Source organism: Lepisosteus platostomus, chromosome 25, assembly GCF_059453375.1.
Source record: "Lepisosteus platostomus isolate fLepPlt1 chromosome 25, fLepPlt1.hap1, whole genome shotgun sequence".
Taxonomy (NCBI): domain Eukaryota; kingdom Metazoa; phylum Chordata; class Actinopteri; order Semionotiformes; family Lepisosteidae; genus Lepisosteus; species Lepisosteus platostomus.
In genome coordinates, this window is record NC_142635.1 from 12,524,846 (window position 1) to 12,545,628 (window position 20,783).

The 20,783-nt window shown below is 46.6% G+C and overlaps 1 protein-coding gene across 7 annotated transcripts; it reads right to left on the bottom strand.

Moving 5' to 3' along the window:
• Positions 1-477: 477 nt before the first annotated feature.
• On the bottom strand, positions 478-20,445 carry nlrx1 (NLR family member X1). Of its 7 annotated transcripts, XM_088620005.1 has the most exons (10): positions 17,437-17,605; positions 13,913-14,072; positions 9,884-10,012; positions 9,713-9,788; positions 9,241-9,347; positions 8,040-8,665; positions 6,179-7,623; positions 5,352-5,438; positions 4,320-4,571; positions 478-3,568 (listed from the first exon to the last, which is right to left on the bottom strand). In XM_088620005.1, exons 2-10 carry the CDS (start codon positions 13,977-13,979, stop codon positions 3,238-3,240), a joined length of 3,120 nt encoding a protein of 1,039 aa, XP_088476131.1. In that variant the 5' UTR covers positions 13,980-14,072; positions 17,437-17,605; the 3' UTR covers positions 478-3,237. The 7 variants fall into 7 exon arrangements, with proteins under 7 accessions (XP_088476131.1, XP_088476132.1, XP_088476133.1 ...); XM_088620006.1 differs by lacking the exons at positions 13,913-14,072; positions 17,437-17,605 and adding an exon at positions 19,769-20,445; XM_088620007.1 differs by lacking the exon at positions 13,913-14,072.
• Between the last annotated feature and the right edge of the window lie 338 nt (positions 20,446-20,783).

Consider the following 20,783-nt stretch of genomic DNA (forward strand, 5'->3'; position numbering starts at 1 on the left):
CTCTCCACTTTCCTGCACACGTGGTTGAGCCTGGAAGAAGGGGCCTCCAGAGCATTTTCGTTGGTTCTGCTGTCTGCCGCTCTGATAGCTAAAGGGACGGACTGACTGCCTTCTTGGTCTTGAACATGAAGGAAGTGATTCCCCTTCCTCTCCACAATCAGAAAGCCGTTTCTTCCTAGCAAGGAATGCGCCAACCCAGATCCATCCCAGAAGCACAGGAACAACATTATGGCTAGGTTGCCAGTCCAGCACAGAGCCTGGCCCACACAGGGGCAATCGAGAAACACTAGGGAAGGTAGCCAGCACGAAGGAGGGAGAACACCAGAGAAACTAGAGAAAACCCTGGTGAGCACAGGAAGAACATGCAAACTCCACACAGAAAGCACCCTGATCCAGAACTGAACTTGGGGCCTGTCGGACAATTCTGCCACCTCTCACTTTCACTAGTAACTCTAAGAAGAAATGAGCACCCACATCAAAAAGGAAACAAATATATTTTATTAATGTATGTTAAAACAAATACCAGACAAAAAACCACAGAAACCCTTCTAATGTTTTTCCCCTGACAATGTACAGTCTATGACAAAGCACACATGCTATGACGTATTTCATTAGCAATGTCTTTAAGGCCCTGTTGAACTTGCAGCTCAATACATTCTACAAGGTACAGCTCAGATATTCCTGTGTTCACTTTTTTCAGGGTCAAGAAAAACAGTCTGTTAGTTCATGATTGCCTCTTACAGCTCTTTAAAATGGAAAACAAATGTTTCCAAAAAACACCCAAACACTGTTGAAGACAAAAAAGTAAGACAAAAAAACCCGTTAATTGTAGCAAAAAGTATTGTATTAGTAATGATATTGCTTTATGTTGCATTTCTGAAGCTAAGGGAAAACCTTCTCTGGTAAGTAAACCAGAAACGTGCGGTAGACACAAGTGTGCAATACATGGGCTAGCCACAAGAGGGCACTCCTGATAAGAAATATGAATCCAGTCAAACGTGAGACTGACCGTTCTGTCCAGTCTCATTTTTTGTAATTGCTCATTAAAAAATACTATCCATTAGAACCACAAAAACTGCTTTTAAATAATATACATAATATTAGGTGATATGGTACATCAGAATGATGCCAGTTAATGAATAAAACTATATGACTGTTAGACTTTTAAGATATTAGGAATTTAATACCAGAGAAAGATGCTTTTTTCCCATGGCATCAGCACTTGTTCAAAAGACCCTGGGTTTTGCTGGACTTATACGAATACACACTGTTTTCTACAGCGGCTGTAGATTCTGATGGTAATTGTTACAACAATTAAAAAATAATTAATACATTATAAATAACGTTTCATTTCTTGAATGTTATTGCTTTTCAGCCACACCCTGGCGACTACAAAGTTTTTTGTTCTTGCAGTCATATTCAGTTACATCCTGCTGGAAGACCTGTATTTGCAGCTCACAAACTGCTCCGTCCACTGCTGCCCTCCAGTGGCGAGACTGGGAACGCCACTGCCCTGCTCTGACAGGAGGCAGCAGAATTCCCGATCTACAGAAGCACACCAGAATCACAACCCCGGGCACAGAAAACCAGGATCCGAAAGTCGGGGAATTAATTCAAGAACTAGAAATAGAGTGAAAAACGGATCCATTCTTGTCTGTGTAACAAACACTTGTTCTCCTTTAGGTTACCCTCCTGAGCCTTAACAAAGTTGCATGGGACACATAGCTAGACCACTCCTACAAGAAGACACTGATCTGCTTAGAAACATCCAAGGTTCATTTGGCATCTTGACATCTTTCCATTCTGAATGGGCACAGCGATGATATTACTAGCGGGTTCAAGTGAATTTATCCGATGTGCAATGTTGCTTTATTTCCAGTTATTTTTTCATCACGAAGGCACAGTGCATCCTGTTCCCAGCCAGCAGCACAGTGCTTCTGCAGTCTTTGGGACAACTACAAACGTGCAACACCACAGCAGTGTCAAAGGGTGCAGCAGACACATCCTCTTGTAGATAACTGGCGCGTTCTACCTGGATTCATCTGAGAAGAGGATTCCTTCGATGCAAAGCAAAGCAAAAAACAAATTCTCTCCCAAAAAACATACAGTACGCGCAGATTTTACAGCTTGCACACAAGATTACAACGTACCAGTATGGTCCAAGTCACCCTGAAGATATATAAAAAGGGACTGAAGCCCAAACGTGTAAATGATAAAAGATAATTCTTTAGATGCTGTCATTGTGGGAATCATCAACAGAAACTACAAGGAAGAGCATTTAAATCTGAAAACACCTTTTTTTACACAAAGGAGTGCAGGAGTATGGAGCAAGCTGTCCAGCCATTTTGCCGCATCCAGTATGGCTGGATGAGATCTTCGGATCATTTAGGCAATAATAAAAAATGGAGCCAGATGCTCAGAATGAACCCCTCTCACTCGTCACCCTTCCTATGTGCTTATATCTGTGCTCCCAGTTAATAGCATCTGTTTGCTGAGTCCCACTGAGAACTTGGAAATATACAGACTCACTCAAATATTGAATCACCTGGGGCTAAAGCCCATCAAAAAAACAATCTGTGACCATTAGATACTTTTGGATCACTAGTATTGCAGTTCTAAGGATGATGATGATAATATTACCGATGCTTCTGATCCTTAGTGTCAGTAGAGACATATTCCACAGGAGAGGAGCAGAAGAAGAAATCTGTCAGGCATAGGCTCAGTCCCAGGTGAGGGTTTAAGGCACTGGCTGTTTTTTTAAGTTTCCTTAAATAAAATCATGCCATTTTCTGCTTAAAATGCACATGCTACTATTTATTCTTATGCTACATGTTTTGTGTCCTATGGACGCCAACAGATTATTCACCTGAGATGAAGAAGGCAGGCACAAGGCTTTGATACTGCATATCCAGTTTGTGCAGCCTTTCAGTACTGCAATGCTGTGCTCCTGCAACATACAGCAGACTTAAGCATTTGCAATGCTATAGAGAGGAAACAGCATAATTGAATTTGCCTTTTTGTGCAGCCTTGACTCCGGTTAAGGAGCACTCTAAATAATTAAAGGAAATTAATCCATTTAATGTCCCAGGAGCATCTGATAAGGTTAGGAAGCAGTCCTTGGTCAGAGGGAGAAGGACCCTCCTGTACCCAGTTTGATTCAGAAAGCTGGCTGAGCTATGGGAGAGTCGGCATGCATGGTCAGTCTGGCAATAGAGTTGTAGTGCCCACCCCCGCCCACTAGGGGGCGCCCCGCTCCAGCATGCGCAGCGTCTGCTTGACGTCCCTCTCCACCCTGCGGAAGTACAGCTTCTTCGCCAGGCTGCGCGTCTGCCTCCGGCCCCCCTCCAGGTCGCGCAGGAAGAGCAGCAGCTGCTCCCGCACCCGCGGCCTCTCCCAGGAGGTGCAGTTCCGGCGGATGATGCCCAGGATGGGGTGCCAGTCCTCGGAGAGCTCCCCGCCCTCCGTCACCGAGGCCAGCACCTTCACCCGGCGGCTGGGCCCCTCGCCCCCCTGGGCCCGCGCGTGCAGGGACTGCTTCCCGGCCTCGCTCAGCTGGTTCAGGTACAGGCTGCGCGGGGAACAACACAGGACGAGGCTCAAGCAACGGCACCCTCCTCTCCTGCCCCCTGGAGGACGGGAGTGAAACTGCAGGGGAGCGTTTCCCACAGCCATCGGAAGGCATAATTACACACATGTCCAGAAAACGACATTTATATTTATTCCGAGAAACATTTCAAGTAGGTCGCTACGTCACCATGCGTAGGCCGCAAAGGAACAAGTTTCATTCCGTGCTGAAAAGAGAAGAAAAGAAACACAATGTTTCGGCTGTGGAGCCTATTCGGGTGTGAAGGCACACCCCAACCTACACCCGAAGAAGGCTCCACAGCTGAAACGTTGCGTTTCTTTTCTTCTCTTTTCAGCACGGAATGAATGGAAGCAGAGGAGGGATTTGTGTCGTTCATTTTACCTGGTAACTACAAGTTTGTGATTACTGTTGTTTGAGTTGATCAGTCATTTCAATTAACTAAAACAAAGTGATACATTAGTTCATTAATTAACAAACTGTATAAGGGAGGGGTACTTATGGTTTTTTTTAACAGAACCACTTTAGAGGTTTATAATATGTATTTCAGTTTATTTTCCAGCTATTTTTACTCTTTGCAAATCAGTTGCACGTAGAGGTTATTCTGCTAACTACTTCTGCCTCTACTAATTATTGAAAGTGGTGTTGCCGGCACTCGAAAGAGAAACGATACAGTGTGCTGTGGGGCTGGCTCTGCCCTGTTCCCTGAACGCCGTGCTCAGGCGGGCGTACTCACTGAACAGTGTTGATGGTGGGGTGCTCCCGGCAGGTGTCCACCAGCTGCACCGCGGCGCTGTCCCCGATGGCGTTGTAGGCCACGTTCAGCTCCTCGAGGCCCTTGTTGTCTCTCAGACGCGCCGCCAGCTCCCTGGCACCCCCGTCCCCCATGCCGGTGTGCATCAGGGAGAGGTGGCGCAGCGAGCGGTTCTCGGACAGCGCCTCCAGCAGGCAGCTCACCCCCGGCTCCAGCAGGGAGTTATCGCACAGCCTGCAGCGACAGAGACGCGCGACTGCCTCGTCCGTTTCTCTCCAGTTCTCAAATTCTAGAAACGGCACTGAAGCAGCACACCGGCACGGACGATTTACTATAAATCATCCATGAGGATCAGATTTGGCTTAAGACCTTTATTATCAACAGGGAAATCTAAGGATGAATTCAAGTCAGATTTAGTGGGCTTCTTCGTTTTCTTTCTGCTTGTAAGAGCATTCTGAATTTTTATCAACTCAGGGCAGGATTTTGGTGTTTGTGGGCCCTAGGCACTTTCACTCCAAAATGTGCAGAAAGAGGGGTCAACGGCAATTGAATTACGTCGATCTGACATGACGCACTTTAAACTATTCGAATGCTAAACCACGTGATTGATGGAGTGACCATCACTTCAATCCTTCTAGTTTCTAGAACAGCCACTAGGAGAGCGTATGATTATTGATTTGGAGTACTGTATGTGGTTTCAGCTTGTTTTCATTAGTCACTAGTGTTTCCCTCCTTCATAGGCCCTAAAAATGTCCTGATATCCTGGGCACTGCATAAATTCTCATAAAGTATGCCCTTCGAGTGTGTTCACAGTGAAAAAAACTTCAGTCCTGCAGGATTTTAAATGTCCTGCATGCTGTGGAAAGTGTTCGCTCGAATCACATCGACCACGACTACCTGCATCCCAAAAATTTGTTTCAGTTTCAGATGCCACTTCTCTGTTCATTTCTCTACCCTCCCCGCCGGTTATCCCATAACGGCTGCATAAGGAAGTAAAAAGAAGGAAGGCCTTACTGCAGGGTTCGAATTTGGCAGTGGCTGTCCAACAGGAGCTCCTTCAGCTGCGGGCAGGCGTCTGGGCCCAGGTTGTTAAACTGCAAACTGGAGCCAGACGGGAAATCAGAACACCAGCACAGGCTTGTGGGTAACCAAAGGCAGGACAACACACACTTCTGAGTTCCACAACGCACACTCTTTGAGCTTCAACACGGTACGACTGTGTGTTTCTAAACAGCATAAAGCTCATTAAGAATGAAAAAAATGACACTTACAGATGCCTAAGATCATGAAAGTAAATTTTAAAAGCTATGTAACATAAAGTACACAGGCAGCAGGTGTAATGCAAGGTTTTGTCTTCTGCACTAAAATTTTTTTTTAACATACAGTATTCTACATGTATACTAAGCATAAAAAAAGGTCAGTGAGTTCTCCCCATTTCCTTCGACAGATGACATCTGCAATGCTAGCAAAGACCAAAAAAAACCAATACTGAGCCTGTACAGTATATTCGTGAATTCAAACACTGACCTCGTTTTGCTTTTCCTAATATTCCAAACTGAAAAGCACAACCTGCAAAATGCTGGAATGACCTTTTAAAAGACAGCGGTGTTAAAGCACTGGTAGCTCACACTGAAGAGTAAATAAAGCAGGGTTTTTGAAACCGCACAGCAGTTTCATCTTTTGCTGCACACGTGACACAAAGCCTGCCTGGTTTTATTGTCAAACAAGGACTGAACCAGAATAACTGGAATAAGTTGTCGAGGCAATTAGGGTGTTACTCACTGGTGGAGCAAACCAGCTGATTCTTACTGGGACAGTGTGTGAGTGGATTCTCTACTCACTTGAGGCTGTGGGCGCGCAGGAGGGAGGGGCCGAGGGTCTCCAGCAGGTCCTTGGTCAGGTGGCAGGAGGACAGGTCCAGCTCCTTCAGCAGGTGCTTGGAGGGGGCGCAGCTCAATACGCAGCGCAGCACGTAGCACTTGAGCGGGGTCATGCGCACCCGGGCCAGGCTGATGGCTTTGAGGGAGCCCAGCACCTCGGCCGTGAAGCGCGGGTTCTGGAACTCGTAGAGGAAGAAGAGCAGATCCATCATCTCCTCGGGGGGCTGGTGTTTCTGGCTCTCTTTCACCAGGTTCTTCTTCAGCGTGCTGGTGATCTGGGCCACCGCGGTGCTCTTGATGGTGCACCCCAGCTGGTCCAGGAGCACCCTGTTCCCGTAGGAGAGGAGGCCGCCCATGAAGATGGGATAGAGCTCGAAGGCCTCCTTCTCCTGGCGCTCCTGCGGCAAGGGGCCCTGCACCCCCAGGACGCTCTGCTCCACCTGGTCCAGCACGTCAGCGTTGAACTGGTCCTCCTTGCGGAACATCTCCGCCGCCATGGTCCGGGCGATCCGCCCCTTCCCGTGCCCGCTGACGCGGCGGTAGAGGCTGGGAAACATCTTGAGCAAATTGAAGATGGCGAAGATCCTCAGGGGGAGGAACTTGGACAGGATGTTGAGGAGGCTGGTCAGGTCCTCGCTGGCCTGCCCGATGGCCTCCGAGGCCTGCTTGCCCAGTTTCTCCAGGACCGTCTTGTTCTCGCCCAGCACCACGTAGAGGGCCGCCAAGTACTCCTGCATGGCGGGGATGGCGAACACGTAGCGGGTCTCTCCCACGTCCTCCCCCGGCCGGGAGCTCCCCACGTAGGGCACCAGGAAGAAGTCCAGCACGTCAGTCTGGAAAACCGCCAGTTGCCGGAGCTCCTCGTCGGTCTTGGTCTTGCCGCCAATCCACTGCTCCAGCTCCTCTTCGGAGAAGCACGTGCGCTTGTAGTTGACACCGTCGAACGCTAGCTTGCCCACTGTCTGGGCCACGTAGTACATCAGGGAGCTGCCCTGCTGGTCCTCCGAGCCCCCCGCCCCACCTAGCCTGCTGCTTGCCTCCAGGACCTCACCACCAAAGTTGAGCCTCAGGAAGCTGGTGTAGATGCCGGTGAGGGTGCGGATGGGCGCCTTGGCGTCTGTAAAGTGCAGGAAGTGCAGCGTGGCGCAGGTGAGCCAGCAGTAGGACGGTAGGAAGCAGGCAGCCGCCAGCTGGCTCTCGCTCTGTAGATTGAGGTACAGCATACGCAGCAGAGCCTCTGCCTCCTGGCTGGGTTGCTCCCCGCTGGCATTGTGCAGCAGCCGACTGGTGAAGTACGCCCTCTGCTGGTCGGGGTTGTTAAAACCGCAGATCTGCACGTAGCGGTTCACGTACTTTCCCGGGATGCGATCCAAGGCAGAAAGCCTGGTGGTGACTAGAATGCTGGCCTGAAGAATCAGAAGAATCATACAACTATGACTACATACAACATACTGTACGTAAGCATGAGCACTTATTTGCGGCTTCCTCTTTGACAAGTCTCAGATGCTAAATATGCAAAGAATAATATCAGAACTGGTTATAGAGGAACTCTTCATAGCAACCTGATCAAACTACAACCACCTGATTACTGCTTATCTACAGCCAATCTCTCTGGAGAAGCAGGATTAAAGCTTTTAGTCCTTTTTTGTCAACTGCGCCACTTCCAGAGGCAATTAAATATGCAATTTTCCTAGAGTCGGGCAATAGAGAAAATGAGACCCCTTAGCCATTTAAAGCTAGAAAAAATTGCTTCAAAAGTCTAACATGATTTTGCCAATTCAAATTGTCTGGTATTCACAGGGCACTGATCCTGCCCACTCACCTCGGGTAAGAGATACTTGCGAAACAGGTTGACCAAAATGGTTCCGGCAGGGAGGGGCTCGTCTGGGTCAGCGCAGAGCTCGGTGGTGGAGAGGCGGAAGTCCAGCTTCATCTGCTCCATGCCGTTGAAGATGAAGAGCACCTGTCGGGCCAGGGCGCCCTCTCCGCTGAGCAGGGGGGTGTCGCGCAGGTGCAGGTACTTCCTCCTCACCAGCTGCCGGAGCGAGGCCGGCCGGCCCAGCAGGGAGAGGTCCTCGCAGGAGAAAGGGATCACCAGCTCGAACTGGGACAGCGCCGACCCCCTGCACCAGTCCAGGACCAGCTTGCGCACCACCATGCTCTTCCCGGTCCCCACGCCGCCGTAGAGAACGATGTTGTGCCCGCGGTCCGGGCAGGACCAGGGGGCGGGATCAAAGAGTCGCTCGGTTGTCAAGGAGGACTGGTAATCGTTGACTCCGACGTCCTTCATCCAAGTGTCGACGTTCTGGCTCTCCTTGGGGTTCCTCTCCAAGATGAGGGGGTCAACGTGCATGCTCTCCGGAGAGAAGAGCACCCCAAACTGCTTCTCCTCCTTTGGTAGGTGGCTGAACCACTGGGTCAACTTCTGCTTGTGAAGCAGAATCGGGTCTGCGTGCACAACAGGAAATATGATGGCAGGAAATGCAAACCACTTCCACCTTTCTCTAGTTTCTCGTGAAGTGAAAAGATCTAAACATTGTGACCTCTGCGTTAGATTGCTCTCTGCATGCCAAATGTATCTTCAGCAGAAATCTTTGAATTGCCGCTGGAAATAGCAGGAAGCAAATATCATTTTTTCCTGCACGCATCCAAGCCGATGCACTTTCTCAAAAGGGTCGTCTTGTATTTTTGTATGGACCAAAAATGACGTGCATTTACTAGAGAGCAAGAAAAAACAACCTAGAATCTTCCTAGGTATCCGACGAAGGAAAAATGCCCCGAGACATCCTCCTGGTCCACATGTTTAACAAATTTGAGCTAACACACTGTGCCGTCAATGTGTGACTGGTCTTACTGCTACTGTGGAATCCCCTTACAGCGCAACCCCAGTTATCATTCCCACAATCCAAATGAACACAGCCAGCACACTTAGCAACGAAGCCAGGGTCTGTGAGGAGCAACAGCAACAGGAAATAGTGTTGCTTTCCACATATGTTTGCAGTTACTCAGAGCCCCATGCTCACCTGGATTAGAGGTGCCGGAGCTGAACGGCCTCATCTGTGACACAGAAGTGAGAAAAGAAGGACTGTCTCTTTGTCGGCTCCACTGTCCTCCTGCGGGACACAGATGTCTATAGACGAAGAAAGCAGGAAATTAGTGTATTTTATGAAAAGGCCTTCCAACAGGGAATTTTCAAGGGGCACGTGGCAGCTCTTAAGATAACTCAAGTTCCTTCATGTTCCAAGTCTTAGAACTGCTGCAGGCTAAACGAAACTAGAGTAGGAAAGTTCATCCTACAAAGCCTAGAACAAAATCCTGCTAATCCACCGGGCCAAATCTGTACCACTGGGGTGATGAATTTAAAAGGGGTCACTTCTGCTACTTCATAACATTAGGAGTATTTTTTAGCATAGCACACAAATAGTTAACATGTACTAGGATTTGTAAAACCCTGTAAGGCTCGTTCACAAGAAAGAGAGAAAGTTTTTATCTCACCTATGGTGGATAGTGGACACATGTCTCCCATCAATCAGAATATAGACTTTACTGGACCGGCTGCTCACTTTCACTCCTGCGTCAAAGAATAAACAACTTTTTTTAGCCAATTTAATGAACGCAATGCCTGAGAAATTAAACTAATGGCAGGAACTACGGGAAATGTCCTACCTCGACCCCAGAAAGAGACATGATCTCTATACAGGATGTCCTGCCAGCCCCTACCCCAGCTCCTCATCATCTCTGGGCCTGGGGCGCGCCACCAGCGCTGCAACGTCCCACTGAGTTCACAACCGCCCCCTGCAGAGAGAGCACATCATCACAGCCCACTCCCAAGCACAACAACCCAGGAAACAGGATTAAGGGGAGATTTACCCTGCAGCCAAGAAAATCGAGTCCAGGAAAAGTTTTAAGTTCCTTCATTAAGTGTACTAACGAAGTGCTTTGAGAGGCTGGTGATGGTGTACGTTGACACATTAACAAGGACAATCTTGATCAACTTCAATTTGCATACCGACATGATAGCACTTAAAAGCATTACACACTGCTTTGGCTCATTTAGACAATATAAACACCTACCCCAGATTACTATTCATAGACTACAGTTCTGCATTTAGTACTATGATCCCATCCCAGTTAGTCACCCAGCTCTTGGAGCTGGGCCTTAGTACTTTGCTCTGTAACTGGATCCTGGACCTCCTGACATCTAGACCTCAATCTGTGAGAACAGCAACATCTCCTCTACTCTGATCCACAACACAGGAGCCCCCCAGAGCTGTGTGCTCAGCCCCTCGCTCCACTCCCTGCTCACTCATGATCGTGTGGCTAGACACAGCCTCAACTCCATCTTTACGTTCTATACCACCATTGGAGGCTCGGTGAGTACACAGTACAAGAAAGAGGTAAAAGGGGAACTATAACGCTATTTTTATATACTGGGGTTAGAAAGAATCAGCATTGATGAGGGCATTTCAAACCACTGTGAAAGTAAAATGTACACAGTAACGTGTAAAACCTCTACTTTACATTACAAAATAGACAAAATTTCCAGGTATGTGCAGCGCCAAAGGGAACTAAACTTCTGGTAAAGTGAAGCAGGCTTGTGAATACATCTCTCTTAATCCAACAGAAATATTGCTCTTGACTTTGAGACGGTTTTGCCAACAAATACAACTTACTTGTTAACTCTCCATGTTGGAACACTTTGGCAGTGAAATGTCTGCTGCACAACCTCTACTTATTTGCTCGAACATTAGTCATTACAGCGACTAGTGAGCAGGAAGGGCAACTTCACGTCGCAATGTGCACAAACTCTCGCTCTCGTCCGTGGTGAGAAAAGGGTTTTTTCGGCAGCATGGCGACTGTCCAGTACGGAGAGGAATCCTGGAGCAGTTGGGGTTTAAGGGCCTTGCTTAGGGAGGCCGTATAACAGGCTGACCCTGAGTTCTGACCCCAAGCTTCTCTCCCCCCGTCCGTGTGTCTCATGGAGAGCAAATTGGGGTATGCGAAAAGACAAATTCCTAATGCAAGAAATTGTGTATGGCCAATACATGATTTTGTGCTTATTTCAGAATTTGTCAAATTTTGCAACACCGTCAATTAATTTATTCTGTTGCCAAAATTTAATAACCGGTATAGAATTTGGGACTGCAGTTCTCCTTAAAGGACTTGGTGGTATGGTGCCAGGACAATAACCTCTCCCTTAACGTCAGCAAAACTAAGGAACTGGTTGTTCATTTCAGGAAGCAGGGAAGAGGAGGCCACACCCCTGTCTATATCAATGGGGAAGCTGTGGAGATGGTCAGCAGCATTAAGTTTCTGGGCATTTACATCACCAACAATCTGACCTGGTCTCATCATGTGGATGAAGAAATCACAAAAGCACTCCAGCAACTCTGCTGCCTCAGGCAACTCATGAGATTCAGTACGTCTTCACAAACACTTACAAATTTCTACAGATGTACAACAGAAAGCGTTCTCACCGGATGCATGACAATTTTTGTTATGTCAACTGCTCAGCTCATGTCCACAGAAAACCACAGAAGGTGGTGGAGACAGTCCAGCACATCCCTGGTACAGAACTCCCTTCCATCCAGACCATCTGCACCACACGCGGTCTCAGGATGGCAAACAATATAATTCAGGGTTAAAAACCACCCTGGGTATGCACTGTTCTCTCTTCTTCCTTCTGGCAGAAGACTGAGGAGTATAAAAGCTTCTATCTCATATTCATAAGACTTCAGAACACCGCCTCTCAATCCTCCTACCCTCACATTACACCCTACTGCTTCTGAACTCGCAATACTACTTGTTTTTTTGCACATTGCTGCTAATTGAATGCTGCTGAAGATTTCAGTTGTTACCCTTCTAATGTATAGTCCATTGCTCCTATTGGGTTCTGCATTGATCTCATGTATAATCCTGCTAACCTCATGTTTAAGCATTATGCTCCTACAGTACTTTTATTTTACACTGCCACTTTTGACTGTTATTGACACACCCTATTGGTTCATGTTCATTTATTGTGTGAAGAAACATGAAAGTAAGCATTTCATTGGACTCAGGCACTGTACATATGACACTAAAACTTGAAATTTGAACTGTCCTCTATGACAATATCCAGACCTGTCTGACAACTTTTTAAATAATTACATTACAAAGGGCATTACAACACTTAATTCCTAATCTTTTGAACATGTCTAGCATGCCTAGTTTTTTGGGGGGTATAAGACTATAAGATCCTTTCAAACAGAGTTGCTTTTGAGCTGCATGTATTTTTGTTAAAAGGCTGTCCACTGGCATTTAAAAATCACTCAGACACCACAAATGGAGATGCACCTATCACTGTAGGAGCTTAGTTTCTTCCAGTACACATTTTACAGCTCATTCCTCATTCTCAGGGATTAGCTCTAAGCACCCTGAGAATTAAACACTCTCTTAAACTGGTAACTTTGGGAGAAGTCAGGTTCTGACAGGCAACGACAACGACTGCAGCTGGACCACGTGAACACAAACAAAACCTTCAACTAGTTCATTCCTTCAGATGTGGAATAATAAGCTTTAAACAATTTTTCCACAACCTGGGAGGTGGGGTAGAGAGTACAATTCCTGGTCTTAAAATATTAGACTTGCCAGCATACCTTAATCACAGTAAGTGCATCTTGCAACACGAGCAGCTTTGAATGCTTTTTAAAAATTAACAGAACAAGGTGATCTCAGCGTGAATTATGCAGCACCTATTTTGCTCAAATGTACAAATTGGAGACTTACACACATATCCTCAGCACCTTTCAGAACACAGAAAAGAGTTTATAACTCTCTGCCAAGTTCTTATTGACAGAGCACCTGTGTATAACAATTTTGTAGAAACTGTGCATTTGATACCTAAAAGCAACATGAATAGTCTCTGCACTGAAAACAAGATCTGTCATCCTAATATCCTAATATTGTATACAGCTGTGTGGCATTTTTTAGTAAAAGCAAGCTTAATTTTGAAAATTTAAAGAAACAAAGACCTGCTTTTGCTTTCTTTCGCCTGGTATTTCTACAGTCCCATATTAGAAATGACATTACAGGAAGCACAGCTCGGATCTTTTGAAAACAGTTAAAACGTACGCTAAAGCAGAACAACAAAACTATTGTAGAAGAGTTAGAAAAAAAAACCCCCGACATAACCATAAACCCTCACAAGCAAGTCAAAATGAAGTCTTTTTCTTTAACCTCAACCCGCTCTCACTGACGATGAGAATCTCAAAACCCTCTCCCTCTACATGGATAACCAGACTACTCAGCTATGAGAAGCTCACTCTGTTCTCACCCTTAACACAGCAGCTGGTGCTTCCCAGCTGCAGCTCCAGGATTATTAAATCCCTGCGCGTGAAATCACCTCTCAAGCCACGAGCCAGGCTGCCTGCTGACAGTCTGGCTCATATCCGGATCTCCCGAGGACGGCAGCTGCGAATTGAGAAGCTAGAAGCAGCACAGTCTCCCTGTACTTAACCTCTCCGCTGAGGGACGCCAGACTCCCACTGCTCTCCCAGGATTCCACTGCGGAGCGACAGGCCTGCACGCCACTATGCTAGGCCCTCCTTCTCTGCTCCCGCTAAGCGCCTCCCTCTGTCTCTGTGAAAAGTTGCCAGGATAGGGCTGTGCTTAGTGAGCATTTTCTATCTTTTTGGGGGGGACATGATTACCACTGACCTCCCTGCGTCAGATGCAAGAGAAAATGCAGCATCTCCTTGCTGCATCTCGAACAAAACTCAGGCATTCCCTGTCTCGGCCCCCATATTCGTCTTCTGAGAGGCAGGCTGTGCAACTCTTCTACATCAAGAGCGTGTGGTCCTGGTCAGGAAACGGGGATCTTCGAGATAAATGAAACAGGGTACATACACGCAACACACACCACGTGATACTGACAACACCTCACAACTGGCCCTCAAAATAACACTTTGTCTTCTGCTCTCGTGTTCTATTCAGATTGATATCTACAGACTTCTATGCTTACATATCGCTTCAGATGCAGAAGGAAGGGTTTTCAAAACTTTTTAAATGAAAAAAGCATTTACAAAAGACACATTAAGGAACATTTTTTAATGATAAAAGCCCAAACGGTAAAAGAAACTGTTCTGATGTGCGCTGATTCCTCATCTATTATATACATGTCCTATTAGCAAACAAGTGCGTGGAACCAAAGAGAAATAGGAGCTAACGAATTCTGAACCAAAGTGCACGACAAGTAAACACAGGTACATTGTACAAGCATCGATTTTGATCATGTATATGTTAATTCAGATGCCATAGGTGGTGTCTGAGGAAGAACAAACAAAAATTTACATTTAGTCTTTCCTCAGGACCAACATTTTTACACCGGAGATCCAATATGATGACAGGGGTGCACTGTACTGTAGGGTGTGCTGTCTTACAGATATAGACATTAAATCAAAGTCTTACTTGGTTATTAAAGCTTTAAGATAAGATAAGATCGCATCACTTTATTAGTCCTATACAATTTCTTGCATTAGGAATTTGTCTTTTCACATACCCCAGCTTGCTCTCCATGAGACACACAGACAGGGAGAGATGCTTGGGGTCAGAGAGCAGGGTCAGCCATTGAGCGCCCCTGGAGCAGTTGGGATTAAGGGCCTTGCTCAGGGGCCCAACGGATCAGGATTCCTCTGCCGGCCGCGGGATACGAACCGGCAACCTTCCAGCCACAGGCGCAGATCCTCAGTTTTCAGTATTGGCACTGATTGCATAAGAAGAACTGTTAAACCCAGTGTGCTGGCTAAAATACATTCTGTGTTTGCACAATGGCACCTCCTTAAAGTTGCCCCTTAATTCCACTAATTGATTGGTGAAGCAATTTCTCGCTCCTCTGTTGATCTCTTGTGCAGCGGGCATGCTGGTGCGGAATGGCTACTGGGCTTCACCCAGGTGGTGAAGTGAAAATGCACTTCAGTTGTGAAGGGATCCTCCCCTATGTGTAACGTTACACGTGTAAAGTACTGCAGGATCCTTTAGGATGAAAAGTGTTATATGAAATGCAAGGATGTAGATTAAGATGAAGAAACTTGGTATACAACTGAGTCAGCCAAGCATCTGCAAAACCCTTTTTATTCATTCAACCGCCCCATCACAAACCACCCTGCCCTCTACAATCAGCAAGTTAAGTAGTTTTCATGAAGGCTTCCTTCCAGAGCACAACATTTCTTAATAAGAAAACTCAGGGACTTTCAGTGCTTTTTGACGATCCCGATCGCACTGCCAGTATACTGCTCGTCAAGCTTTAAACTTGCAGACCGGACAGGATTTCCGGATTATTTACGGCAGAGTATTCTTCTAGGCGTTAAGTGTTCAGACAGAATTCCTATCTGCTTTCTGCAAAATATTGTGCTGGAGGTGTAAGGGATTTTGGGGGCTAGAATCCCTTCTTTAAGGAAACTTTCAAGCCTTTTGCAGGATTCCATTTTTTCCTCCGCAGACACTATCCGGCAGAATCTGCCCTGTTAAAGAACAGATTTGGAGCTGGGGCCGAGCCCCTGTAATGACACACTTAACAAAGCAGTGCTGTACCACACAAAGCCCCAGAGACCTGACAGCTATTCCCACTAGCCAGTTATTTCAGGGGGCAGGAGAGAATTCCTGTCCTAAAAATAGCATAGAGTGATTTTTAATACATTGAACCTCTGGACTGATAAGACTTGGTGGGTCTTTCCTTTCTCCGAAAGAACACAAGAAACATGTTAAAGCAGAATTAATTTGTGATCCGGTGTAGTTCTGCTCACGAAAGCAAAAGAGCAAAAACCTCAGAAAAAAGTGAAGTCACTGGATTTGCCACTAGTTTAATCACTAGATCCCCCCCTTGTTTTCCCCTTGTTATTTTATGCACATTTGAGGGGGAAAATTTACATTTTTACCAGCAATATTTCCGGAACGTTCTGAAACATAGCGACCATGGAGAACTTCCACGGTATCCCAGCTCAAAGGCCTGTGGCTCCCTCTGACAGTCTGATTTTTGTATGCTGTCAGTTTTCTGGCCCCTGCAGCAGAATAGGACAAGGCTTCTTTAATTATGCAAGTGAGATTTTAAAAATAAGAGGACCGTCCGGTTCACTTCCATGACAATACGGAAATTCATAAACCTTTTGTGTAAGGAAGTGTCACCTGCTCTCAACTGAATGCACTTGACCTTGGTTTCTGTGTCCTCTGGTTTCTCTCTCACTGTAATTTTAAATTTGGTGGGGTTAGGGTTGATACCTTTGAGGCCTTTGCACAGGGTTCTTTCAAAGACTTCTCAGTTCAAGACTAAAACAGTTAAGTTCTTTTAGCCTTTCATAATAGGACATTCATTTGAGTCTGGGGATGCACCAGCATATGGTCTCTCTTCTCCTGTGTCCAGGATAGAAATATCCTCTTTCTCTTATTGTGACCAGAATATTCTAAAAGAGGTCTTACAACTACAATGAACAATTTTTAACTTGACATCACTTGATTAAATTAAAGGTTTAACTATGAAAATATTATGTATATCGCCTGACATTATTTGCCTTTTTATTTCCCCACAGTGTCTAATGTTATGTCAACATACTTGACTCAGACGAAGTGTTTCCTATGTTATGTTTTTGTTTTTGCAATCTTCATGTTACACACAATCACTGCACGTAGCTACATTAAAATGCTCCGAGTTTTTTTCAGCAAGGATTTTTATCTAAATATTTTGAATTTACTTTGCAACTTCTACATTGATTATTAATCAATGCCGGCCAGAGAATGTGCTTAGTTTACCAACACTAAAAACAGTATCGTGTTGCCTTCCTCACTGATCAGACCACAACCTTAAACCCTGTAATTCAAGCACATACTGTACTTATGCACTACCTTCTAGTTCAGTTACTCCAAATTCCCCAACACCCTTTCAGAGACTGTTTAGCCCTGCTGGAAATCGAAAATAAAATAAAAACAGAAACACGGAACTCCTGCTCATTTTCTGCCAAACCCAAAGCCAAGGACATACATGCAAACGTGTCCGTTTTCAAAAACGGTACTAAAAAAGAGCAACGCGTGACAACAAAAACTAACCCAGGCGCCCATTCCGTGTCTTTAGGAAGAAAATAATAAAAGTGAATGCAGCATCATTTTATAACGTTTCATTGATCAAAGAAAACGAACATGCACACATGTTTTGTTAAGAGAAAGCAAAGATTATATTTAAAAAGGTACAGTACCCGAGATAGCGATTTGGGTCTTCAGCTAGGATACAGTTTAACATCAACTGTGACGTTGTCACTTAAACGGCCAGTAGCTACTATAATTAAAAACCGATTATAACCGGTATTTTCCCTGAACTTTCCTGTTTGCTACATTGCACGAACGTGTGTCAGTGGATTTGCCCCTCCCCGTCTTATACATCTACATGTGTTGGCAATGACGTCCTGCGACCGTTTAAAACTTCAGCAGAAAGCTAAATGATAAAAAAATATATGTATTGATGTTTGACCTTCGTTTTTGCATACAAAACGAGAGCGGTAGGGCGTAAAAAATATTTGTACTCCTAGATGGGCCGAAGTGGGTTAAATCATTTTCATTCCCTTTATTTTTCTGGACTGTAGTCTGAATCATTTCCACCATCCAATTTACAGCACCTTAATAAAAACAAAATAACATATTGCGTTGAGCATGTTTGAGGCAGGCTGTGGAAGAAAGGAGACTAGGGGGTTGTTCTGGTTCATAGGGGAGATTTATTGCCCTTTTATTTACAGCCGGTGTGCTTTCCACGGAGGGAGGAAAGGCAGGATAAAGAGGAGAAAGAAAGAGAATGATTACCCCCCGAAAATCATTTTATATTAACGTGGAAATAGTGTTTTCGTTGATTTTTTTGGGGGGGAAATATTGAAAAATATGTTCTGTAACTACTCTTAACATTTCAAATTTTCTTTTTCTGTCAGGACGAATGAAAAAAAAACCCGTAGCTGGGCCTCGTGTCCCATTTGAGGTTCCAGGACGGGATTTATAATGCAACACACACAAGGCGGTTTTGTAGCCAGAAATTGTTTAATCTCATTTCGTTAATCAGAAAGCTAGGCTAACAGTAGCCCAAATGATGGCTATAAGAAAAGGGGTGGCTAGAAGTGGGGGAAAAGAAAATGGAGCAGAAGGGAAGCAGATACAGTAGGTGCTCCACGTCGACAGCGGCAGAACTGAATGCTAATTTTGCTGATAAAGACAGAGCAGGTGTACCCAATAAAGACTCCTGTCCGGTCATTTGTGGACCACTGCCACAGCCCCCTGATGACCTAGGGATGGAAAAACCCAACCGGGTCGTTCTACATTGATACCCTGCCCATCTGTTTCAGGTAGGAATTGCCCTTTTGTATCTTCGTGGTACCACGATCGAGAAGGGCTCGAGTATAGCGCCAAAGCCGATGCAGCAGTTTGCTATCCCTGTAGGAAGTTCAACAGTGCCCGCACCACTGACTCAACTTTTACAGTGAGGGGGGGTACCATGACTGGAAACACAACACTTCACAGGAACATATAACCCGCATGGCCGTATGGACGGAGCATGAAACGCGCATTAAAAATGACAAGGAAATTTCCACTCTCCTGAACACAGACCAGCTCAGAACAAATTGTTACTACAGCATGTGTCCGCTGAGTCACATGTCTCAAACTGGCCCCCCCGGCCCCCCCCACAGTTAAAACCAGATGCCCACCCGGTCGAATTGTTCTGGCGAGGCCCTGTAGACCAGCAGCCCTCACCCTGACAGAAGGGTACACAGGTTGTGAAATCAGCACACACAGGAAATTGATCTGCGCACAGAAAATTAAATTCCCCCAAAAATATGATAATAAGAAAACAAACACGGTCGGCAATGGAAAAAGGTTAAATTGACCACAAGACTGCGAGAGGCCCAACGTGGCTGGGTGCATTATTACTGCTACTCGATCATCGATATCTACGCTCTCGTAGTCTCATACATCACTGCTCATGCTCGCTCGACACTTGGTCTCTATGACTGGGCTCGCTGAATTATGTCCCGGTCTTTTGGATCTTTATGCTTCTATGAGAATGACGATATTAACAAAAAATAATTTCAGGTTTACAATTTTACATACACTCAGTTGTATGTGTACAATTCGCACTGTGCTCCGAATTATCCCGAATGGGGCCTTGATCCGGGGGCGCTTCCCAGTGACCAGGTGTGCAGCCGGTGGACTTCTGGACCACTAAGCTGTGGGAGAGGACCACCGGAGGATTTTGCAGGTCCCAGTCTTCTTGGTGCCGTGCACCAACCGGGGACAGCTGCATGCCCAGGGTGCGCTTGAACCACTCAACAAGCCCGTTACCTTGGAAGTGTAGGGGGTGGTCCGAGTTTTTCGGATACCACATGCACTGGAACATATGGGAGTCGCAGTTTGGTCTGCGTGCACTTCCAGTGGCATCCCCACACCAGCTGAAAACCTCCCCCAGAGTAACTGTAAGACCTCATACTCTGGTCTGGCAGGGCCTAAGCCTGTGACCAGTGGGGAAAATGGCACCTTTCCATAAGCACATACCTGTTGCTGCAGGTGGACCCAGGACATCTATGGCGCCCATCTTCATCAGGGCCCCCACAGGACGTGGCTACAGTGTAGTGCAGGCAATAGAGTGAAGACAGAAGTGTGCAAAGTCTCTTTGGACCCACCCCCAGTTATAGGGTCTTCATGAGGCTGAGGACATGGGCCACCTTGCACCCCTCCTCTCCTGAAGTTGGGGTGCACCCAGCACTGCTTTAACATGCTGTCCTGGATGCTGAGTCCAGGGCACTGACCCTGGAGAGCTTTGAGAGAAGATGGAAGTCTAGCCATCTTCTCCAGGTGGGGCGCTCACCCTTACTCACTCAGGGAGTAAGTGGGCTGAGTGTCTGGTGCCAGTAGCTACTCTAGGGGTGAGAACCAGGACGCCCCCTTCAGGTGGTCCAGGGATTCCTCAATACAAGGTACGGGGTAGGAGTCTTTCTGTGTGGCAGCATTCAGGCTCAGGTAGTCAACATAGATCCACCAGAATCTCCTAAGGCGACCATTACTATCGGTGACCTTCAAGGGCTGTTGGAAGATTTCACTATCCCTGTCTCCTCCAGGGCTATCTCGGGAGCCTGTCTTCGCTGATGCAACAGACAGCAGGGCTGCTGTCTGTTGGGACGGGTATCCCCAGCGTCAATGCACTGCCTGCAGAAGTCCTTTGGTGCCAACGCAAAGATGTGCTGGAACTGCAGGAGAAGACTCTGGTGACGCTCACCTTGGCTGGGGGTCAGGTCCCTGGCACACCTTCCCCCTACGGCTCTTGAGTGTGGCCTGTCAGTGGTCGCTCCTATTGGCGATGCATCTGGTGAGCTTGGGGCTTAAGCCCTTTCTTGCGAACATGTCAGGGTGGGGCATCAGGTTTCGCTGGCTGTTGGCGAGGCACCGGCGACGTACCCTCACGCAGCCAGCCGGTGGTCAGCTCCAGTGCAGGTCAGACCCTGATGCTGGCGTACTGTTTGGAGGCCATCTGAAGATCCGGCTGGGTGCGGGCTCCCCATAGAAAGTCCAA

What these genes read in the sequence shown, in the direction of transcription:
- nlrx1 (XM_088620005.1), bottom strand. Translation starts at nt 13,979, where the DNA reads ATGCCTGAGTTTTGTTCGAGATGCAGCAAGGAGATGCTGCATTTTCTC. An exon ending in CTTGCATCTGACGCAGGGAG is followed by an intron (nt 10,013 to 13,912) that starts GTCAGTGGTAAT and finishes CTCTCTCTGCAG; the next exon opens with GGGGCGGTTGTGAACTCAGT. An exon ending in CTGCGCGCCCACAGCCTCAA is followed by an intron (nt 5,439 to 6,178) that starts GTGAGTAGAGAA and finishes GTCTGGCTCCAG; the next exon opens with TTTGCAGTTTAACAACCTGG.